Here is a 24,814-nt window from a genome sequence, read left to right as displayed (position 1 = left end):
ATATCATGACAAACAACTCATTCCAAACCCTGGGTTACTATAGAAATGTGAATGAATGTTATTAAATAGATCCTAGGAGCCCCTTGGGCGGTTCCATGAAGAGAACACAAAAGCTGTAATTATTCCTTGGACCAATAGGTTTAATAAATTGGTTGGCCTGGGTCTAGGACAAGAACTGGGGAAAGATGAGAATAATTTTCAGAGCTAGGGGCTCAGGGAAAGTAGCTTTATTAAGGCTTCCTAGGTTTCCAAAATACTTTCGCCATGGGACATCTTGGTGGTGCAATGGATCATCAGGGATAGAGGCAGGAAGACCTGAGTTCAAATTCTACCTCAGAGAATTACTATTTGTGTAACCCTGGGCAAATTATGTCACCTCTGTTTGCCTCAGTTTCCTCAACTGTAAAATGGGGTCAGTGATAGTACCTATTTCCCAGGATTGTCATGGGGCTCACATGAGATATTACTTTACAAAGTACTTAAATCACCCCCTAGAAAACAGCATGTAGGAAGTGTTAGCTACAGCCATAGGTAGTACGAGGATTACTACCCTCATTTTCCAGACCCATAGAAGTAAGTAGTTTTCCATGATCACACATAGATTAGATCATAGTCAAGACCTATACCCAGATCCTTTTCAGTTCCCCATTCCAGCCCCCAAGTCTAGAGCACCTTACCCCTTAGCCCTTCCCTCAGAAGGATCCAGTGAGGCAGGAAAAGGCATATGGAATATAATTAAGAGCCTTAGGGTGAGTGTCAGGAATCTGAGTTTGAATCTGAGCACTCCCACTAAGTAGCTATTTGACTTTGGGCAGGTCACTCCTGGGCCTCATTTTCTTCATCTTCAAAATGGGTATTAATAATATCTAGAGTATCTATCTTACAGCTAGGTAGATAGAGTGCTGTCTGGAAATGGCAAAATTCATCTTCCTGAGTTCAAATCTGATCTCAGACACTTTCTAGCTCTGTGACCCTGAGCAAGTCACTTAATCCTGTTTGCCTCAGCTGTAAAATGAGTCGGAGAAGGAAATGGCAAACTGCTCCAATATCTTTGCTGGAACCTAAAATGGGTTGATGTAGAGTCAGATATAACTGAAACGATTAAAAAACATGACTTACCTCCCCAGGTTGTTGAGAGACTCCTATGAGAAAGTAGGCTTTAAAAATTCCAAAGTGCTATACAAGGCATCCCAAAAGCCTTAATTTTAAGCTTAAAATAGCACTAAAACTTTTGGAACACACTGTTTGATGTCAGATATCATGATGTCATCAGGGTAAGATTTGGAGCCTCTGAGGGAGTTGGGAAGGTTTCCAGGATGGGATGAGGAACACATTGAATTTGACTTAGGAAGAATAGCTTCACTAAGAGTGGGAGGCTCATTCCCAGAGGTTTGACCACAAGGGGATAGATTGTTTTTAGGCACAGTCACTCATGAAAATGGTTCCTCCTAAGGCATGGTGTTGCAATCAGTGTCAGCAGAAGGAGTGATAATCACTCTGGAGTGAAATATTGGAGTAAGTATCAGCCATCCCTTCCTATTCTCTGTTCTCTACATATTGGATAAGCAGGATGTCTCTGACCTCTAAGCTGTTGATAAAGATGGGGAGCAGAATGAGGACAGGACAAAATGTTTGGATTGATTGCGTCATGCCAGGGAGGAAAACCAGTGTGAGTTTTGGTTTCAGTGTTACCATAGTGAGGAGGTGTGAAAACAGCCAAGAATGGCTTTAGGAACTGTGAGGAAGAGCAGATGTGGCACCAATGTAGACTTTAAATTAGAGTATCATGAAATATTGTCATCTCAGAGCTAGAAGGGACCTCAGAGGCCAACCCAACTCATACCTGAACAAGAGCCCTCTTTATAATGAATCTGACCAGTAGTCGTCTAACCTTCTCTTGAAGACCTCTGGTGATGGGCCACTCACTACCTCACCATACTCTTGAATAAAAGCATAAATTTAGAGTAAAAAGGGGTTTCACCATCATCTAATATATAAAATACACACACACACACACACATATATGTATATATATACATATATATATGTATATATATATGAATACACACACATACACACACATATATATTCCTTTTATAGATGAGGAAGCTGAGAACCAGGGAGAAGGAAGTGACTTGTCCAAGGTCATCCAAATAGAAAATGATGGAACCAGTATTTGAATCCTGATCCTCTGATTCCCAAATTCCAATGCTCTTCTATTTAATGTGCCACAAAGTTTTTCATTATTTCAATCCTGACATTGCCTCTTGGCAACCTTAGCCCACCTCTCTCTCCTCTGGGACTGAACAGAATGAGCTTTAAATCTTCCTTCCAGGTGAAAGCTCTGGACATCTAACCTGTGCTCCCAATTTTTCCTCAGGCTAAACTTCCTTGGTCCCTCCAACCAGTCCAAGTGACATGGATCTTGTGACATGGGGACTCTTGATGGAAAACTTCCTCCACTTTAGATTTTTCTGCTGCTCTGTCCATCCTTTTGTTCAGGTCCTGTTTACTGCCTTCTGCTGGCCTCAAAAACATTTTTCTAAGTTCTCACCAAATAAAAATTCAATGGAGTCAAGAAAAAAGGAGACCAATGTTAATTGACTTCAGACCTCTATGGATGGCTGGACCAAAGAGCAGTTAGTTCTGGCTTGGAGTGAATGTAAAAGCTACCCAAGTTGGGGACCCTGGGGATGCCATGGGATGTTTGCCTAGTCAAATTGACTGCTTGCTCTCCCCTACCTCCTCTTCCTATCCTTTTTCCTCCATGTCCAGAGGGCCTGGAGCCAAAGAGACAGAAAGAGAAGGAATTCCAGATGCTCTGGATTGGACCAGGTTCTCTAGAGAGCCATCTGGTTCTTTTCTGAGAATCCAAGAATGCAAACTTCATTGTCTCCCAGTGCATCTGGAAGAGGGTGGGTGTTTCTTTCAAGAAAGGAAGTCACAGATTCTTAGACTATTTGAGCTGGAGGCAATCTTGAAACACTGGTCATGTTTAGATTGTGTGAACTGTAACAAAGTCTTAGAACAAAGATTGTTAGGGCAGGAAGAGCCTTAGCAATCATTTCAGGATCATTTCCTTATTTAAAAGAGAGGAAACTGAGATCCAAAGGGGGGGGGGGAATGTGCTTTGACCAAAGTCTCCCCGAGGGCTGGTGGCAGTACCAAGACGTGACTAGTATTCCGTAGCCCCACATCTGTCAGGTTGTTCTTTAGCACCATTTTTGGGTAAGGTAGTATGATGGCTTGAATAAACTCTGATAGAAGAAAATAAGAGGAGACTTTTCAGTTGGGGAGGAATGACTTTCAACCCCAGCTCTAGCTAAATATGGTAGTACCCTCACTCTTTGAGTATCAATCACTCATAGCTAGGCATCCTTTTGGGAATCATTGACTTAGGGTCATGATTGAGGTCATTATTGATGCTTGCTATAATTCACATGGGTTAGCTGCCTCCAATTATATCCCACTCTAGGAAGATTCCCCAGAGGATCTCTAGACCAATTTCCATTATTTTATAGAGAGGTTAACTAGACCCAGTTAGATTAAATGACAAGTGCTCAAGATCACATAAGTAGTAAGTGCCAGAAGTAGGATTTGAACTCATGTTCCCTGACTTCAGAGCCAGAAGATCTTTCTACTGTGCCATTCTGAGAACTTCTGTTAGTGACCCCAACCAGTGCTGTGTTCTTCTCCATACCCCAAAATGAGTGTTTCTTTAAGAGGAGGAGAGGGCCTTGGAACTACGTCTCTAACAAGAGAGATAAACTGCATTGAAGCAATCATACTCTTTCAATAATAATGATAACTGAGATTTATTCAGTGTTTTAAGGTTTACAAAGTGATTTATATCAATGTCATCTAATCATCACAATGATCCTGAAATGTTATTTTATTAATATTACTTGCAATTTATAGATGAGGAATTTGAATATATAAGAGATTAAATGACTTTTCTCAGGTCACATAGTAGTCTGAAGTCAGTCAAAAATATTTATTAATGTTTAATTGATTAAGGTCAATTAGACTGCAAAGTAGATAGAATACCAGATCTGAAGGAAGGCCAGAGTTCAAATATGACTTCAGATGTTAACTAACTGTGTGACCCTGGGCAAGTCACTTAACCCTGTTTGTCTCAGTTTCCTCATCTGTAAGAAAAAATGGTAAACCACTGGTATCTTTGCCAAGAAAATCTCAAATGGGGTCACAAAGCATTAGGCAAGATTAAACAATAACGGGGGCAGCTAGGTGGTGCAGTGAATGGAGCACTGGCCTTGGAGTCAGGAGTACCTGGGTTCAAATCCGACCTCAGACACTTGATAATTACCTAGCCGTGTGGCCTTGGGCAAGCCACTTAACCCCATTGCCTTGAAAAATCTAAAAAAAAAAGATTAAACAATAACGACAATTAATGGGAAGAAACTAAGAAACTTGTGGCAGAAAGACAAACCACTAGGCTATTGTAATAGTTAAGTGTGAGGGGATAAAGGCATGTACCAGGGTGGTAGTAATATCAGAAGAAAAAAGAAGGCATACATTCCCCAACTGACAAATGGGTCAAAGGATATGCAAAGGCAATTTACAGATGAGGAGATCAAAGCAATCCACAGTCACATGAAAAATTGTTCTAAATCATTACTTATTAGAGAAATGCAAATTAAAGCTTCTCTGAGGTACCACCCCACACCTCTAAGACTGGCCAATATGACCAGAAAGGATAACGATCATTGTTAGAAGGGTTGTGGGAAATCTGGGACACTATTAGATTGTTGGTGGAGCTGTGAACTCATCCAACCTTTCTGGAGAGAAATTTGGAACTACACCCAAAGGGCAACAAAAATGTGCATACCCTTTGATCCAGCAATACCACTGCTGGGTCTATACCCTGAAGAGATGAGGAAAAAGGGTAAAAACATCACTTGTACAAAAATATACATAGCAGCCCTGTTTGTAGTGGCAAAGAATTGGAAATCAAGTAAATGTCCTTCAATTGGGGAATGGCTTAACAAACTGTGGTATATGTATGTCATGGAACACTATTGTTCTATTAGAAACCAGGAAGGATGGGATTTCAGGGAAGCCTGGAAGGATTTGCATGAACTGATGATGCTGAGTGAGATGAGCAGAACCAGAAAAACACTGTCCACCCTAACAGCAACATGGGAGTGATGTTCAACCTTGATGGGCTTGCTCATTCCATCAGTGCAACAACCAGGGACAATTTGGGGCTGTCTGCAATGGAGAATACCATCTGTATCCAGAGAAAGAATTATGGAGTTTGAACAAAGACCAAAGACTATTACCTTCAATTTAGGAAAAAACCTGATATCTTATTGTCTGATCTTGCTATCTGTCATACTTTATGTTTCTTCCTTAAGGATTATGATTTCTCTCTCATCATATTCAATTTGGATCAATGTATACCATGGAAACAATGTAAAGACTGACAAATTGCCTTCTGTGGGGAGTGGGGGGAGGGAAGTAAGATTAGGGGGAAAATTGTAAAACTCAAAATAATTAAAATATTTAATGTAAAAATAAAAAATAAAATGCTTTTGCAAAAAGAAAAAAGAAGGCATAGACAAAAGGTATTGGCAATTGGAAATTCAGTATGGGGGGATGAGAGAGAGTGAGGAGGGTTATTGAAGTAGGTGACTGGAAAATGATGGTGCTCTTAATGGGGAAGTTAGGAAGAGGAGAGGAGTTAAGGGGGAAAATGATGAATTTAGTTTTGGATATGTTAAGTTGTCTATGGGACATTCAGTTTGAGGTGTCTAATAGGGAGTTGGAAACATAGCACTATTGGTCAGCCCTACCTAGATAAATAGATTTAAGTCATTGGCACAGAGAAGAAAGTTGACTCTGATGCAATCGATGAGATCACCAAGTGAAGGACAGAAGGCTCAGACTATGTGTGACTTGGAAAAAAATATTTCATAGTAGAGAATAACAGTCAATTAAATGGGGAAAGAAGCAGAAAAGAAAAGTGAAGGAGAAGAGAGCAATCTACAGTGTCAAAGTCTACAGAGACATCAAGAAGGATGAAGACCAGTAACAGGTCATTGATTTGGTGATTAAGAGATGATGAATAGCACTGAAGAGAGTAGCTTCGGATCATAGATGAAGTTGGAACCCGGATTATAGAAAGTTATGAAGAGAAAGGGAAATAATTGGAAGCAGCTTGAATATAAAAGGGAAGAGAGATCTGGGATAATAACTAAGAGAGAAATGGATGGATCAAGCAAGACTTTTTTTGAGAACTGGAGAGACATGATTGTGTTTGTAGGCAATGGGGAAGCAGTAGTAGAACCAGAAATTGAAGGTAAATGAAAGAATTGGGGGGGAGGTAAAGAGTCAATCTGCTAGAAAATGAAATGCAATAGGATCACTCGTACAAGTGAAGGGGTTTGCTTTGGCTAGAAGGACCACTTTGTTCTGTAAAACAGGGTGAAGGAGGGGGAAGTTAGGTGGTGCAGTGGATAAAGCACGGGCCCTGGAGTCAGGAGTACCTGGGTTCAAATCCGGTCTCAGACACTTAATAATTATCTAGCTGTGTGGCCTTGGGCAAGCCACTTAACCCCATTTGCCTTGCAAAAACCTAAAAAAAACAGGGTGAAGGAGATAGTGGCAAAAAGCATCTGGGTGATATGAGATGAAGGAGGAAAAAAACAATTTAAATCCTGGTCTTCAATATGAATAAGTGTCAGAGTTATGTCTGTCTCTCGGTCATTACAATCTGATTGGCAATGGACATGTCACAGAGATAGGCCCTGCCCTCCAATGAATCTGTGTGGGAAAGACCCAAAGAGGGGGTCAACCAACCAATAAGCATTTATTAAGATCTATTATGTCCCAGGAACTGGAGACATAAAATGAGTCCTTGTCCTCAAGGTGCTGACATCCTAACAGAAGACAACATGGGCACATATAATTATACAGAAAACACATACAGTGTACCCTTAGGAAGGCAAGAGAAGCTTAGGGGGGAGGAATTTAGGAAAAACCTCATGAAGAAAGTATGACTTGTTCTTTTTTTTTTAATTTTATTTTTTTTAATTTATTTTTTATTCTCATTTTGTAAAATTTTTTTTACATTAATAAAATATTCTTGTTTACAAGTAAACAAAATACCCCTCCTCCCCCATGAATATAGATAGACTTGCTTGGGCGAAAAAAGTAAAGGGGAGAGAAAAAAATTAAAATAAAAAAATAATAGTAACAATTGTAGGTATGGCCAGGTGGCGCAATGGACGAAGCACCAGCCCTGGAGCCACGAGCACCATATCCAGCCTCATAAACCCAACAATCACCCAGCCGTGTGACATGCAAGCCACCCGATCCTCACGGCCCTGCAAAAACCAAAAAAAAGAAAGAAAAAAAGACCCAAAATAAAATAAAATAGTAATAATAGTAGGGGTGGCTGGGTGGCAGACAGAGCATTGGCCCTTGAGCCAGGAGCACCTGGGTCCAAATCCAGCCCCAGACACCCAAAGATCACCCTGCTATGTGGCCCCAGGCAGGCCATCCAGCCCCACTTGCCCTGCACCCTCGCCCAAATAATAACAAAAAATGTGCTTGAGTCTTTGTTCCAACACCAACAACTCTGTCATGGGTGGATCACATTCTTTATGATAAGTCCATCACAAAAGTTATTTCCATATTTTTCCACCCTTGCCATTGCTGATCGCAACTCCCTCCTTTCTTATTTCTCCACTACCATGTACTCTATTTTCTCTCTCCTTTCACTCTGACTCTGCTGTAGGGTAGCTGAGTGGCGAAGCAGACAGATCCCTGGTCCTGGGGCCAAGAAGCCCTGAGCCCCCATACCACCCCTTAGGCCCAGAATCCACCTGGCCCTGTGGTCCTGGGCAGGCCTTCCAATCCCAGCCCCTTGCAAGAAGTAAGAAAGAAAATGTGTTATATCTGGCCACTCTCGCCGCATGGTCCAACCTCTCCTCCTTTATTCACATCCCCACCCCTTCCCCCTGCTCCCTGCTCCTTCTTACTCCAGATATCTATACCCCATTGAGTATATATGCTGTTTCCTCTCCTAGCCATCTCTGATGAGAGCAAAGGTTCCCTCATTTCCCCTTGCCTCCCCACTTCCATATCATTGCAATAGCTCATTGTAATAAAAAAAAAAAACTTATGTGAAATATCTTGGACTATTCCCTCTCTCCTTTTTCTTTCTCCCATTCCATTTCCCTTTTTTTCTATTGACTCCATTTTACACCATATTTTATCTTCGAATTCAGCTTTCTCCTGTGCTTCAACTATAAAAGCTCTCTCTACCTGCTCTATTAACTGAGAAGGTTCATATGAGTATTATCAGTGTCATTTTTCTATGCAGGAATACATGCAGTTCATTCTCATTAAGTCCCTCATATTTCCCCCCTCTCCTCCAATCTCCATGCTTCACCTGAGTCCTGTATCTGAAGATCAAACCTTCTGTTCAGCTCTGGCCATTCCAAAAGGAACATTTGAAATTCCCCTGGTTCATTGAAAGTCCATCTTTTTCCCTGGAAGAGGACATTCAGCCTTGCTGGGTAGTTCATTCTTGGCTGCATTCTAAGCTCTTTTGCCTTCTGGTATATTGTATTCCAAGCCCTGCGAGCTTCCAATGTAGGTGCTGCTAAGTCCTGTGTGATCCTGACTGCAGCTCCACGATATTTGAACTGTGTCCTTCTGGCTGCTTGTAATATTTTCTCTTTGACTTGGGAGTTCTGGAACTTGGCTATAATATTCCTAGAGGTTGGTTTTTTGGGATCTCTTTTTCTGAGGGATTGGTGGATTCTCTCCATTTCTATTTTGCCCTCTGCTTCTAGAATATCAGGGCAATTTTCCTGTAGTAATTCTTTGAAAATGATGCCAAGGCTCTTTTCCTGATCATGACTTTCAGGTATTCCAATAATTTTTAAATTATCTTTCCTAAGTCTGTTTTCCATATCAGTTGTTTTTTCAATGAGATATTTCACATTTTCTTCTAATTTTTCATTTTTTTGGTTTTGAAGTATTGATTCCTGATTTCTGGTAAATTCATCAATCTCCCTGAATTCTATTCTTTGTCTGAAGGATTTGTTCTCCTCAGAGAGTTTTCTTATCTCTTTTTCCATCTGGCCAATTTTACTTTTTAAAGCATTCTTCTCCTCAATAACTTTTTGAACTGTTTTATCCATTTGACCTAAGCTGGTTTTTAGCATGCTATTTTCTTCAGCATTTTTTTTGGATTTCTTTGACTAAGCTGCTGACTTCATTTTCATGTTTTTCCTGCATCTCTCTCCTTTCTTTTCCCAGTTTTTCTTCCAACTCCCTCATTTGATTTTCAAAGTCTTTTTTTGAGCTCTGTCATAGCTTGAGCCCAATTTCTGTTTTTCTTGGAGTCTTTAGATGCAGGAGCTTGTGCTTCCTCATCTTCAGACTGAGTATTTTGATCCTTCTTGGGCTCATTTGCAAAATATTTCTCAAGAGTCTTCCTTTTGTTTCTTTGCTTGCTCATTTTTCCAGCCTGGGCCTGGTTTGGGGGTGCTTCCTGAACTTTTGGGACACTCCCACAAGGGTCTCAGTGTGTGAGGCTCTGTCCTCCCTCCTGGTCTGTGAATGACCATAAGCACCTCCCTCTGCCACGGGGCTGAGGTGGTGGGGGAGCTGCTGTTCTATGGGGGGCCTAGACTGCGATCAGGATCTGAATGTGGTCAGAGCCCCAGAGTCCTGTTCCAGGGGCAGAGGACAGAGCTCTGCAGTCTTTCTCTCTTCACTCCCCTCCCTCAGCTCAATGGGCTCATGTCCTGGTGGCTCCTGCTTACCTGCTCCGCCTGCTTCTGTTTCCGGATCTGGGCTGCAGAAAGACCATGCTGCTGGCTGTGTGTCCTGAGGGCTGGGCTCCATGTGCTCACTCTGGCAGAGGTCCCCCGCTGTTCCCCCACTTTGTGCTCAGTGCTCCTCTGGGTGCAGCTCAGGAGACTTCCCCGCTGCTGTGAGCTGAGACTCCCAGCACCCTGGGGCTGCCTCTGGGAGGCTGAAGTTCTTTGGCTCTGGCGAGCCACCTCTCTGGTGGGCTGCCCCTCCGACCCCGGGGAGCAGAGCCTTTCTGCTCTTTTCCAGGTTACCTTGAGTAGGAAAACTGCCTCACTGGGTCCCTTTGTGGGTTCTGTCTCTCGAAAGTTTAGTTAGAGTCCTTAGCTGATGAATTTTATCAGAGAGCTCCTAAGACTCGATCCCTTCTTGTTGCCATCTTCGAAAGTATGACTTGTTCTAACTTGAATCTTGAAGGATGAATGAGAAGCAGAGGAAAGGTGGGAGAAATTTCAAGTCATTTTGGGGGAGTACAAGTCACTTTCTTTCTCAGAGTCTACTCAGTAAAATGAGAAGCCTTGACCAAATAATTGCTCAGGTTCCCCTTCACTTCTTATGTCTATGATCTTATGTTTGAGCAATAAATCAGAAAGCAAGAACATATGACTGCCTCAAGATTTCTTTCCCAACAGATCACTAATGAACACTTGCAACAGGGCCTATGGTCTTACCATGACCTATAAAAGTCAAAGAAAAAAATGATGCTGAGTCTTTATTTCCTACAAAGACTATATAAGATTCTCCGTTGCCACTCTTGGGAAGTTTATTTCAGAAGCTCCAAAAAGATACCTATGACTAACATCCCTTTTCTTACTTCTAAGGGGGCATTTAACTGATCCTATGAAACTTCTTACTTGCTTTATTCTTAAAGCCTTTTGTTTTGCTGCTGATCTAAAGCCTGCCCGAGTCCGAGTGTGATTTAATCTTACCATCTGATCATTTGCTCCACATCAAATAAATGCTGGTAAACTGAGCTGGGAGGAATTGCAAAGCCCTGCCCATTGGGCATACCACAAGTTTATATTATCAACTAGGCTCTCACTGCAGAAAGGCAAGCATTCTATTATTTCATAATGGATTTCCTCTCCCACTCTCCATAGGGGCTACTGGAAATCTCATTCCTCCTCAAATCTTCAAAGCTTGGCTAATATGTTGCTATTCAAAGATAATTCCCTTTGGTCAGCTAGGTGGCGCAGTGGGTAGAGCACTGGCCCTGGAGTCAGGACAGCCTGAGTTCAAGTCTAACCTCAGACATTTAATCATTACGTAGCTGTGTGGCCTTGGGCAAGTCACTTAACCCCATTGCCTTGCAAAAATAAAGATAGTTCCCTATCCTCCTCCTCCTCTTTTTCTTCCTCTTCCTCCAATACCCTCCTTATTGTCAGCTGCCTGTCTTCCAGGTCCTGGAATCTCCTAAAGATGAAACTCAAATCCTATTTTTGATAAGTGGCCCTTCCCATTGTCCCAGTACCTAGTGCCCTCCCCTCTGAGATCACCTTCCAGGAAGGGACTGTTTTTGCTTTTCTTTGCATCCACATTGATTAGCACCATGTCTGGTCCATAGTAGGACCTTAATGCTTGTAAGACCAGCTGACCAATGACCTGATAGCAAGCCTAAAACTCCTTTACTTATAGGGAATAACTTATATGCTAAGAGGGTCTATCAGGTTCAGGAACTCAATGGACCTCATGGCTCATGCCATTTCCATCTGTACTGTTTTATATGCTGTATTCATTCTGCCCAAATTCACATGTTCATAATGCGTTGTGCCCCTTTGCCCTTTAGAATGTAAGCTTCTTGAAGGCAGGGGCTGTTTTGCTTCTGTCTCTGTATTCTGGATGATAGGAGGCACTTAATAAAGACTTGTTGGTTGATTGATTTACAGAGAAGTTTAGTCCCTGTTTTCAGGCCACAGAGATAAGAGCTGGGACCTGGAGCTGGAATGAACAGAGGTCTTTTCAATCCCTGGTCCATAACCATAGCTCTGTAACATTTATAGGATCCTCAAAGACCACTCAATGCAGTCCCTTCATTTTACAGATAAGGAAAGTGAGACCAGGGCATTTAAACAGCTTGTCCAAGATCTCACAGATCGTAACAGAGTCAAAACCCAGATTTTCCAACTTGAAAGCAGTATTCTTTCTGAAGATAATATTTGTAATGAGCTTAGATTAATGTCTAACACATGGTAAGCCCTTCTCCCCAATCCCCCCTTCCCTTTCTAATGTTCCATATGTCTCCCCCTATAATGAATGGAGCTGGGTTTTTAAAGGTCTTTTCCAGCCCTAGTTCTCTAGGATCGAAGAACCATGGGCAGGATGGAACAGCATGGCAGAGACATCACTTCTGAGCCCATCCCTCTCCTCCCTGCTTACATCAATAATTTCTGTCTCAACCTTTTATTTGACCAGGGGCAGAGGGCAGGGTCCTCAGAATAGAGTCAGGCAGTTGGGAGGGGGCCAGGTCTGGATAAGACTTTCATCTCCCTCTTTTGATGACAGCTGGGACTCCCTTCCCTCCCAACAGCCCTGCCTTTCTCTTTTCATGAGCATTTCATTATCACCTGCAGACGGGGGTGGTGACAGCTGCTTCAGGGGCCCTGGATCTCAGACACCTCCTCATCTGCTTCTTGGCTGGCACTCACCTCCAGCCCCACCCCCATCTCCCACCACTCCATCCCAGCCCACCTTCCCCTGCTCCCTCTGAATTCCCCCACTCTGCCCCCACCTCCTGCCTCTGGGGTCAGCATCATCCACTTCTTTTCACTTCAAGTCCCAGACTTGGCTCCCTCCCAGACCAGGTCCCTTGATATGGTTGCTAAGTGGAAAGTTGATGTGTCCTGCATAGCTAATTCTCAGACCCTCACGCCCACTGACTAGCTCTGGCTCTGGCTCTGGTTCACCCCACTCCATTCTCCCCACCCAATCTTAATGTTCCCATGGTAACATGGTGATGGAGACTGTCACAACCGCAGGGAGAGCTGGGACAATCACACACTGTGCTCCTCTTCCCATCTTGGTTACTAGTGTTGTTGGACTCTCCTGAGATCATCTGGTGATAATTGGTTTATGGAAATAACCCAGGGGCCTGCCAGGAAGAAGGCACACCAAGCTCTCCATTAAAAGGAGAGCTTTCTCCAAAGAGCTTCTCTCCTCTTCCCTCACCCAACCCCCTAAACCTGTCCTCCCATGACACAATCCCCATCTACATGAAAATGAGAATTGTTCAAAGAATAGGGAGGGGGGAGAAGGAGAGAAGAAGAAAAGAAAAGAAATAGTGTGGGAGGGGAATGAGGAGAGAGATAAAGAAAGTATGGTAGAAATTCCTCCCCCTCCCCAACAATGAGCAGGTGTTCCACCTGTTGGATCAGGGCATCTCTTTTCTCTCAAATCTCCTCGTTCCCAAGGTGATTATTGCTATAGCAATCAAGGTAATTGCCCCCACAAACCAATCTGCAAGTCTCTCTACCCAGCCATTTCCTCTGTGCTGCCGCATCCGTCCACCCATCCATCTGATCCTGTAGTAAGCTAGGCTACGTGGAACAGACAGGAGCAGAAGACATAGTCTTTGCCACCTGGTGGAATTCATAGTGGGCTGAGAGATCTCAGAGTCTCAGAACTGGGAAGAACTTAGGAAACATTAAATCATCAATCAATAAGCATTGCCAGGAGAGAGAACCAGCCCCTGCGGGGTTAATGAGGAGGAGGGCAGGAAAGGTTCCAGATAGAAAACAGCCCTTGAGCTGAGGAATCTCCATTTTAGGGTAAGAACAGGGGTTTGGACAACCAGGTCAAAGGCACCTGTATCAGAAAAAGAAATTGTCACTAGAACCCACCAGCTAAGTTGTCATACAAGGTGAGACCTCTCTAAGAAGGTAGAGAATATGTGCTACAGCTGTATGAGACAGAATATATGACTTAGCAGTCTTTTCTGCCTATTAATAGGATTAGGAAGAGGAGTTTGTCTTCAAGCTCCTATGTAAGTAGATATGGAGGGAACAGGGAAAGTAGGTAGGGGGCCATTCTTTCAGAGTCCTGGGCAATGGGTATTTTGTGAAACCAGGTTCAGAGATGAGCCTAGCACAAGAAAAGAAGGAACTGAATGTCCACAGAAGGTTAAAACCAGCCCTATTTGTCAATTGGTAGGAGCTTAAAAGTATTTATTGACAGATTGATGGGTTGGGAAAATGATTTTAGGCCAATTGTACAGGATGGAGAGAAATGAGATTCCAGACACGGTTAAGACTTCAGAGTTTAGGGAAAACTAGGTGGTGCAGTGGATAGAGCATGACCCTGGATACAGGTGGGCCTGAGTTCAAATTTGATCTCAGACACTTAATAATTGCCTAGCTGTATGATCTTGGGTAAATCGCTTAACCCCAGTGCTTTGCAAAAACAAACAAACAAAAAAGACTTCAGGGTTCAGAGTTTAAAGAGATACTCCTCTAATGCTGAAGGAGGAAATGTCCAAGCCTGTAATCCAGGAGAGGAATCTTTGGGTTCAAATAGAGAACCAAGTTACTCACCCATGGCTCCAGGGGTTCGGGCATGACCTAAGGTCATAGGGGAAATATTATCAGGATCCATAATCATAGAGAAGAATGGGAAATGGGAGGGCTGAGAATCTCAATAAACAGAGCATGATGCCAACCTTAATCTCTCTTGGATGAAGGGTCTAAGCATCTCCATTTAGCAGCTTACTGCTAAAGACTCACTGAGGCTGAGCATCCCATAGTCTGGGCCAGCAAAACCTATAGGATGTGATACTCTATGTCACTTTAGGATGAGCCGTCTCTCTCTAGAATCCCCTGCTTTTATCACTTGCCTACATTCCCCTTTCCTCTGATTTTCTAGTGCCTTTGCACAAATCTCCACTTTGTTATAGCTGAACTAGGAGGAAATGGGGAAGGAAAGAGGAAGATCAGAGCATCCTAAGGGATCACTTTTCGTGTTGGCAAAAGCCAGTCCATTGTCCTGGGAAGAGGGGGATAAAATTAGAAGAGAGTTGGAAACAGATCCTCTCTGATCTGGCATTGCCTCAGTTTCTCTCCTAAAGCCCTTGAGAATAATTACAGTTTTAAATGTATAAATCTAAATTTCTGTTGATGCTTTACTGTCTAAAATGTTTTCCTCCCAGTAATGTGGCAAGGTAGCGGGTGATCAAGAAACATTATTTTATACTTTATGAGAAATAAACTGCCATACGACAAGGAATGAGAAAAATAACTGTGTAAATAATGAAATCAGAAGCCAACCCCCTCCCAAAACCAAAAACGATGGGCAGACCATAAGCCCAGATATAGCAGTAGTCATGTGCTTGAGTAGACTCTTTGTGAGACCAAAAGAAAGAAAACTTCCCCAAACTTGTCCATAACATGCTTATGGTAAACCAGGGACAGGATGGGTAGGTATGGATGTTTTATAGCTAATATCTCATCATGCCTACATCACAACGAGATCATTACCTCTCAGATGACTAGAGATGTAAAAGACTTACTTAAGGTCTCACTGCTATAATGTATCTGTCACAGACAGGACTCAAGTCTAGATTTTCTGACCCCGAGTCCAGGATACTACACATGATACCTCACCTGTTTGTCACCCAAGTAAGGTTGTGCCGAGAGGGGAGAGGCAGGACCTGTTACCCATTCAGGTCTCAGTGGATGGCTGGTATGCTGAGGATCAGAAGGGAAGGAAATTTTTCTGGATTATGAAAGCCATCATTAAAACTTTTTTTGGGTTTTTTGAAAGGCAAACGAGGTTAAGTGGCTTGCCCAAGGCCACATAGCTAGAATTATTAAGTGTATGAGACCGGATTTGAACCCAGGTACTCCTGACTCCAGGGCTGGTGCTTTATCCACTACGCCACCTAGCCGCCCCCATTAAAACTTTCTTTACAAAAAATGATGTCCTTCGTTCTTGAGGAAGACCATGAAGAAGACCATCAGGAAGTGATGCCAGGACAAGAACATGGATTGGATTTGAGAGGGAGGGTGCTACGCGAAGTCACCAGCCTCACTTTCTCCTCTGGAGCTATCTTGGGTCCAGTGGCTAGATATGAACCAGGATGACTTGAGATGGCCCTGAATTTGAGGCACTCTTCCTTCCTCTAAGCCCAGTGTTCTATCCACTGTGCCACCTAGCTGCTGTATTTGACAGCTTTGACTAACACTAATTCTACCATCCAGTGATAAGGGATCTGTCCATGCCTAGCATCCCTGCAGAAAAAGCTGCATCTATCCTAAAAATCAGATGGTCAGAGGGGGACTGGACAGACTACTGAGGTACAACTGTCAGTGATCTTACAGCCACAAAACTGGAAGCAGCAAGACACTGCCCAGGAATGCCAGGCTGAGAGAAATGGTTGGGGTATAGCAGGCGAGACAGAAGGATGCAGTTTTGGAATTGTGTCTTCAGTAGCAGCAGTGGCAGCCCCCCACCTCTCTGCCCCTCTCTGGTGAAGGCTGTCAGCCCAGCAGGCATCACAGAGGGGCCAGGAACACCCTCCTCCTGCTGGGGTCTGCTCTTTGTCAGCATCATGGCTAGAACCAGTCACTGCAGGATGAAAGATGTGTGACTTTATAGAGATGCTTCTGCAAAGCTAGTGCTATCACCATCTTCCGTCTCCTGCTGCCCACCCCCCTGAAGGAACTTGGGAAAAGGAATAATAGACTGACTTCCATCTGGGCTTATGTGACTCCCCTCCCCCTTCCCCCGTGCAAGACTTCTTCCTCCTGTTATACCCATCTGAGCTCTAGCCTCAAGTGAGAATAGTAATACTGATAATAGTCATAGCCATCATTTCTATTATCATGTGATCAACAACCCCTGGAAAGTAGATGCTATTAATCATCTCCATCTTACAGGTGAAGAAACTAAGGGAAATAGAGGTTAAGTGACTTGTCCAGGGTCATGTAGTCAGTATATGTCTGAGGTAGGATTTGAATTCAAGGCTTCCTGACTCCAGGTCTGACCTATCTATTGCATCACCTTGCTGCCCTAAGTGGGGCAAGCTCTTCCTCTGACCACCGGCCTTCTGTTTCCTGCTGCCTGTGTCCCCTGAGGAGAGGCTGCTATCTGGACTTTCTTCTGAGCTAGCTTAGCTTACCTCTGCCTCCTTCTGGTTCTTTTGGGGCTCCTCCTCCAGATCCTGCCCTCTAATGGTAGGTTCCCCAGAAATTTCTGCCTTGGACCCTCTCCTCACTCTGTACCGTTTCACTTGGTGATCTCATCAGCTCCCACAGATTGAATGACCATCTGCATGTTGATCATTCCCAGCTACGTCTATCTGCCCTTACCTCTCGGTTCACCTCCAATCTGCCTTTAAACATCTCAACCCGGATTCCAGTAAACCTCTTCAACTCACAAACTGAATTAATGAGCTTTCTTTCTAAACTCTCTCCCTGTCCTTAACTTCCCTATTACTATAGAGGTCGACAGCATCCTCCTAGTGTCTCAGGCCGGCAATCTAGGTGTCATCCTGGACTCCCTCATTACGCCTCACCTCCCTACATCCATTGAGCTGCCATAGCCTCTTGATTTCCCCTTTGCAACATCTTTAAATACAATCCCTCGTCTTTTGCAACGGCCTCTACTTGGGCACAATCTGCTATAGCTGCTGATGGATCTGCCCGCCTCAAGTCTTCTCTCACTTCAATCCATCTTTCTTTCAGTCACCAAAGAAATTTTCCTTACGTGTGAGTCCAAACTTGTCATCCCTTTACTCAAACTCCTTATCACCTCCTGGATCAAATACAAAACACTCTGTTTGGCCTTCAGAACCCTTTCCTGACCCACCTCCTCCTACCTATGTAGTCTTCTTATACTTTATTCCTTTGCCAAACACTCTTCAGTTCAGAGACATTTGCCTCCTTGCTATTCAGAGGACAAGGCATCTCTTCTCCTCTGCTTACCCCTCCTGCTTAACATTCTCTGCTTAATAGTCCTCATCTCTGTCTCTTGGCTTCTTTCAAGTCTCAATCAAAATCCCACCTTCTCCAGAAAGCCTTTCTCAATTCCTTTTAATTCTTAACCTTTCTCTTTGTTAATTATTTCCTATCCATCCTGCACATAGCTTGCTTGTACCTATTTATTTTGTTGTTGTTTCTCCTATTTATACAGTGAGCTCCCTGAGGACAAGGACTTCTTTTTGTATTTCCAACCCTTGGTGTAATGTTCACCCTTAGTAGGCATTTATAAATATTATATATATCCCATACATATAAATTTATAAATATAAAAAATAAATTTTTATTGACTGTCTCCTTGATGCATCCATCTCTGACCAACATTAGCCTGCAAATCCTGTTCCATGTTCTAAATGCATCTATGAACTTTCCCTGGGATCCATTTCAGGAAAGGGTCTTCTGTAGACATATTCTTGGAAGAATGAAGACACATAGAATGACATTTGTTTCAAAGCAGCTAGAAAGAAGAAGGACTCTACCTTGAATTGATCAGATTGCTTAAGAAAGTGACCAAGGATGGCTAATGTCGCCAAGCTCAACTCTCTGAGCTTGTCTCTGATAACGATACCTGAAGGCTTACTCTTTCTTCATTTCCAGGAAACTTAACTGAGGAAGGAATAAGGTACTGATCCATCAAGAAGTCTGTCATTCAATTGTCCTTTATTCTTTTCTAACAGTTCAATGTGAATGAATCCCACTTTCCTAACTAGACTAAGCACTGGAGTGACCAAAAAATGGCAAAAGGCAGTCCCTCCCCCCAAGGGAGCTTGCAATCTAAATGAGACAAACAAGTTGGTAGAGACAGAGAAGGGGAAGGAGAGACAGAGAGATAGACAGACAGAGATATCAAGAACCATCAAAAGATGGATGAGGTGGGTAAGGGGGTTGTCATGGAGAGCTTAGGGAAGAAAGATGGTGCAGTGGATCAAGTATGAGATTTGGAATCAGGAAGTCCCATCATCTTGAACTGAAATCTAGTCTCAGACCTGAGCAAGACTTGCCTGACCCTGAACAAGCCCCTGAACCTTGTTTGCTTCAGTTTCCTCATCTGTAAAAAAGTGAATTGGAGATGGAGGTGGCAAATTACTCTAGGATTTCTGCCAAGAAAATCTCAAATGGGGGCAACTAGGTAGAGCAGTAGATGGAGCACTCCTCTGAGTTCAAGAGGACTTGAGTTCAAATCTGGTCTCCGTCATTTAACCCTGATTACCTTGTGCCACTTCCTCTCCTCTCCCTTTCCCCCTCATTGTTCCAAAAGTACTTAAAAAAAGAAAGAAAAGAAAATCCCAAATTAGGTCAGGAAGAATCAGATATGATTCATATGACTTATCACAACATGGAGAGGTCACCAGAATAGAAACAGCCATCCTGGCTTCTTCTCTCCCAGATGCCCCTCCTTCCCTTCAAGCCTCCCTCTCCATCTCTCCCCAGTAATGAGAAACTCCCATTAAAAAACTGCAGCATGTCCACATTCTGGACTGCTGAGACATTCTGCTTGATAAGAACTGTGGGAACCCAGACCTCCCTCCAACTCTCACATGTGAATGTGGCCCTGGCAGGCCTTGATGCTTCACCCTGATGTGGAGGAGGAGGAGGAGGAGGAGGAGGAGGAGGAGGAGGAGGAGGAGGAGGAGGAGGAGGAGGAGGAGGAGGAGGAGGAGGAGGAGGAGATGTGTCTACAGGCCAAGGCAGGCTAAGGCCGAGATATTTTCTTTTTCTTCCCCTGATGTTAGGGTCTTCTTCAAGAATGAAGGACAAACAGCAACAACAACAACAACAAATTCTAGAGGAAATTAGAAAAGAGGTAAAGGCCTGGACCTTTCCGGAAAGAAACAGCAAGGAACACAGCTAGGTGAAACGGAGCCAGGCCTGATTTAGGAGCTTGAATCACTCAGATTAAGGGTGCTGGGATACTCAGAGCTCTCCCTTCCTTTATCCTCCTTAGCTATTTTCAAAATTGGATTCTCTATCCATAGTCATTTCCTGAATTCCCCAAATCACTTTACCTACTGACCCTGTGGAAATAAAACCTTTTGCTCTCATCATTATGTGTCCACAGTCTCATTTCCCATCTTGAATGGATTAACAGAGAAGCTATTGTTTTGTTTGTTGTTCTTCTTTTTCCTTTCTTCGACCCCTATACAGTGGGTCCTTTATAAATGTTTATTGACTCGAATTGGTCCATTCTGGCTTCCTACCCTTTGTAGGATGGTTTAGAGTCAGCACCAGTAGGTACCAGGTCATACATATGTGGATAGAGAACCATATGGGATGTTCTCCTTAATTCTGCCTCTTGGAATCCCTAGCATCCTTCAAAGTTCACTTCAAGTACTATTTCCTCCTTTGAATGAAATCTTGACTCATTCTCCCGGTTGTTGTGTTGTTTCAGCTCCTCCCAACTCTCCATGTCCTCATTTAGGGATTTTTTGGGCAAAGGTACTTGCTATTTTCTTCTTCAGCTCATTTCCAGATGAGAAAACAGAGGCAAGGATTTAATAACTTGCCCAGGGTCACGTAGCTAGACATTTTAAAATCAGATTTGCTCAGATCTATGGGCAATTAGATGACCCAGTGGGTAGACATCTACCCTGAAGTCAAGAAGGACCTGAGTTTAAATTCAACCTTAGACATTTACTAATTGTGTGACCTTGGGCAAGTCACTTATCCCTGATTGCCTCCTATCCATACTATCTCCAGGCATCCCAATTCCTCTCTGGTTACTGGACCCAGATGGTTGTGGAGGAGCAAGTGAGGGTGGTGACTTAACACAGTATCTCCTCTCTCAAATCCAATTTACATGCATATTATGGTATCACTTCCCTGATATTGTGGTCTTCTTTGAAAACAAAGGACAAACACCATCCATGCTAGATTGAATTTGGTCTTCCTGACTCTAGGGTCTGTACTCTATCCACAGCATCACCTAGTGACCCTTCTTCCTCTTTATGACTCCTCAAACAATTTAATACATACTTTTCATTTCCTTATCCATGTACATATTATATTTTTCCAGTAGAATGGAGACTCCCTGATGTTATCCAGAGTAGACACTTGATGCATGGTTGTCTATGGATTGATTAATAAATGATTGTATGAGAGACTACTGAGGAAAAGGGGCAAGGAAGAACTGGACATGGGGATCAGAAGACTCAGCTTTACAGGGGTAGAATAGATGGTTATGAGGGTCTGAAACCTTGACCCAAAACATATGCTCCCTTTGGGTTAGACAGATAGACTTGGTCTAACTCTGTGCTCCTTCTGGAACCAGAGTAACCCAGAGTCACATGGGAGCAGAAGGAGTACTTGAGAGTATGAGAGGAAGACTAGGGGACTAAATCAGAGATCAAAGGAAGTCAGGACAGAATGAGGAGGACAGGAGGTGGGGATGACAATGTGTAACAGGAGCCATCGGAAAACATGGAGCAGCCTCCTCTGTTCTTTAACGTCTAAGTAGACTGGCCAGAGTATTTCAAGGTGTAGTCTTGGTCTTGTACAAGCTCAAAAACTGCTCAAATCTCTTCAGCATGGATGCTATGTTAAAGGAACACAGGGCCACTGAGTCAGACTTTGGAAGCAACCAAAGAGAGATGATCTGTTCCAACCCCCTCATTTTACAGATTCGGAATCTGCAGCCTACCATTGGCAAGTTGCTTTAGGTTACCCAGGTAATAAATGGAAAGGCTGGGATGTGAAACACTTTCCTTTGACTCTAGTTCTACAATTATTCTACAACAAAAGACGTTCTCTTCCCTTGGCTCAGGTACAGGGACACAGACACAGACACACACACATACATACATACATACATACTCCTACTAATACCATTCAAAATCTGGTATTTGTGTTTTTTACTTTTCCCCTTCCTATCCCTGTAATCCAAGGACTTGTTATTCCAAGGATTCAGTATTCATCCCTCCAATAGCCCATCACAGCCCAGGTACTCACCCTTTGCTTTTCATATTATCTCCTAATGTTCTTTGTTCTCTTGTTCTCAACTTCTAGTATTTTAAGCATCCAATGTTCATACCTCTTATATGTAAGGATACCTTATGTCTATAAAATGTGTCTGTACCCCTAGTTCCCATTCTAGGATCCCTCCCACCCTCTACCTCCACCCCCCCCCCCCAGGTACTCACGCTACCACAAAGGCCAAGGGTTTGGAGCCATTCTTTCGAGAGGGTAGGTTGACAGCACCATGGAGTGTGATTGTGATGAGTTCCTTTTGGATTGATGCCAAGTGACCATAGGTGGTCTCTGAATGGCGGGAAGCTTCTTCGAGGGGCATGGGGGACTCTGCCACCTACCAGAATAGAGCCAGGAAAAAAGGATATTAATTTCAAAGTCAGTCCATTTCCATTCCAACTGGTTCCACACATACTCTTCTTACTGATTCTCTTCTTCCTTTAGGACCAAGTTTACTGTTGAGTTTTGACTTTAGCTGACCCCTCAGAATCAAAATTTCCCAAATGTTCCCCTTGTCAAAGAGAAAAAAAATAGTATATGTTGTAGGCACAGGCCTCTGGAAACAATTTTAATTAATCTATCATTCTTCTAATCTCAGCTTTATTCTACTTATGGAAAAAATTTCCAAACTGACAAGGTCTTCATTATTCCCTTGAAAATCTAACAAAAGTCATTTTGTAATTTCAATTTTTAGAATTTTGAACAAGGTTAATCTTTCACAAGATGAAAAAAACTACACACAGAGCTCAGCAGAAGGTAAAAAGTTCAGTTAACAGTTTACTTTGCCACTTAGAACAATCATTTTTAATTTTATAATTTAAAACTATAGTTTAAACAATGGGCTCTTGTTTTTTATTTTTACAATTATATGTTATGAAAGGTTTTCAACATTCATCCTCTTCAATATTTATAAATTAGACATTTTCTACCACCCTCTCTTCCCACCCCTCTCTCTCCTCGGTGGCAAACAATCTAACAAAAATTGGACATATACATTTGTTAAACAATGGTTTTAAAAATTTTCTTAAAATCATTCAATTCAGGCAGCTAGGTGGTATAGTGGATAGAGCACCAGCCTCGGAGTCAGGAGGATCTGAGTTCAAATCTGACCTCAGATACAAAATACTTACCTAGCTGTGTGACCTTGGGCAAGTCACTTAACCCCACTGCCTTGCAAAAACAACAGCAACAACAACCAAAAAACCATTCCAATCTATTCTCATCACAAAATGTTCCTTTTGAGATGGCCAAAGATCTCACCAGGTCTCAGTCTGATCAGAATCCAGGCAAAGTGACTTAATTGAAGACTCTATACTCTTTGACCTATCACTTTTTAAATTACTTTTTAAAATACTTTCTTAGTCTTTCTAAAAGAGAGAACAGAGAGGCCTTTGTCTGCTTCTATAATCTTACACCAACTTCCAATTTCTAATGCTCAATTTAACATCCTTTCAGTAACTTAGACTCAAAACCTTGGAGTGTTATTTCATAGAGTCTTCTTTCTCTTATTCACCAGTCAATCAAATGTCATGTTCTGCCAGCCCTACCTCAGAAATGAACAGTTGACTTTGAATTTCTTGATTGGTGGAGAGCACGCTTGTCTACCTATATGCCTCTCAAATTTGTGGAAACGTCTTCAACTTACCATTTTCTAAACTGAATCACAGCACTGGGAATACAGGATATATTTCTTATTTTATAATATACACTTATATATAATATTGGATCCTTGAGGGCAGGAGCTAGTCTGTATTTATATTTTTATATCCTTGGTATCTAGAATATTGTCTTACACATGGTAGGTGTTCCATAAATGATTGCTGAATTGAATTGAATTTTACAGTGAATCCTTTTGTACAGGGAAGGAATGGAGACAGAGACAGACAGAGAGAGAGAGAGAGAGAGAGAGAGAGAGAGAGAGAGAGAGAGAGAGAGAGAGAGAGAGAGACATGGGAGATGGGGGGCGGGGTGGGATTTAGGTGATTCCTAAGGTCCCTTTGGCTCTGAATTCCTAGAACTCTAGGAAAGAACTGCTTTTCTGGAGAGCAGACAGCCTGAAGACAATGACTTATTACCTTGAAACTAGAATAAGTAAAAGATTTCTATAACAGTTCAAGTCAATAATGGAAGAGATTTTGAAAACTGCCAAATGAATTGATAGAGACAGTAATTGTTAAAGCAGCTTAGGATGGGGAAAAATCACTAGGAATTGAACTGGACCTTGAAGGATGGCCAAGTCTTTAATAGTCAGAGGGAAGGGCATTTTAGGTGTACAACAGAATGAAAAAGGAAAGGCAAAAGGAAGGGAACAAAGCCTTTATTTAGTGACTACAACAAGCACTATTCCAAGCGCTTTACAAATATTTTCTTATTGATCCTGACAATAAACCAGGGAGGTCCAATCATTATCCCCATTTTATAGTTTGAGAAAGTGAGAAAGGTGGAGGTTGAATGATTTGTCCAGGGGTCACATACCTAGTAACGGTCTGGATTTGAACTCAGGTCTTATTGCCTACAGTTCTAGCACTCTATCTACTGAGCCACCCAGGTAAGGGCAGGATGTGGGAAGATTTCAGGACAGGAAAGACTTTCAGAGGTCTTGTCTGTGTGTTCCCATTGCACATGGTAGGTTTTATTTATCCTTTGTTCTTTTTTTTTTTTTAGGTTTTTTTGCAAGGCAAATGGGGTTAAGTGGCTTGCCCAAGGCCACACAGCTAGGTAATTATTAAGTGTCTGAGACCAGATTTGAACCCAGGTACTCCTGACTCCAAGGCCGGTGCTTTATCCACTGCGCCACCTAGCCGCCTCTGTCCTTTGTTCTTGAAGACAACTATGACATCAGGGAGGTAATGCCAGGACAAGCATGTGAATTAGATTTCTTGGATTCAGGGAGTGAGTCACCAGCCTCACTTTCTCCTCCAGAGTCATCTGGGTCCAGTGACCAAATATGAATCAGGATGACTGGAGATGGCCCTGAATGCGGGACAATCAGGGTTAAATGACTTGCCCAAGGTCACATAGCCAGTATGTAT

General features: G+C 42.8%; 1 protein-coding gene across 1 annotated transcript in view; it reads right to left on the bottom strand.

Moving 5' to 3' along the window:
- LOC141522648 (coiled-coil domain-containing protein 33-like) overlaps nt 1-24,814 on the bottom strand; it is a 103,416-nt gene that overhangs the window by 51,092 nt on the left and 27,510 nt on the right. Inside the window, exon 2 of the mRNA XM_074236181.1 lies at nt 21,956-22,119. Within this exon, the coding sequence (XP_074092282.1) occupies nt 21,956-22,119 (164 nt within the window). The remainder of the gene's footprint in view (nt 1-21,955; nt 22,120-24,814) is intronic.

Source organism: Macrotis lagotis, chromosome 4 (assembly GCF_037893015.1).
Source record: "Macrotis lagotis isolate mMagLag1 chromosome 4, bilby.v1.9.chrom.fasta, whole genome shotgun sequence".
NCBI lineage: Eukaryota > Metazoa > Chordata > Mammalia > Peramelemorphia > Peramelidae > Macrotis > Macrotis lagotis.
This window is presented reverse-complemented; position numbering and strand designations above follow the sequence as displayed.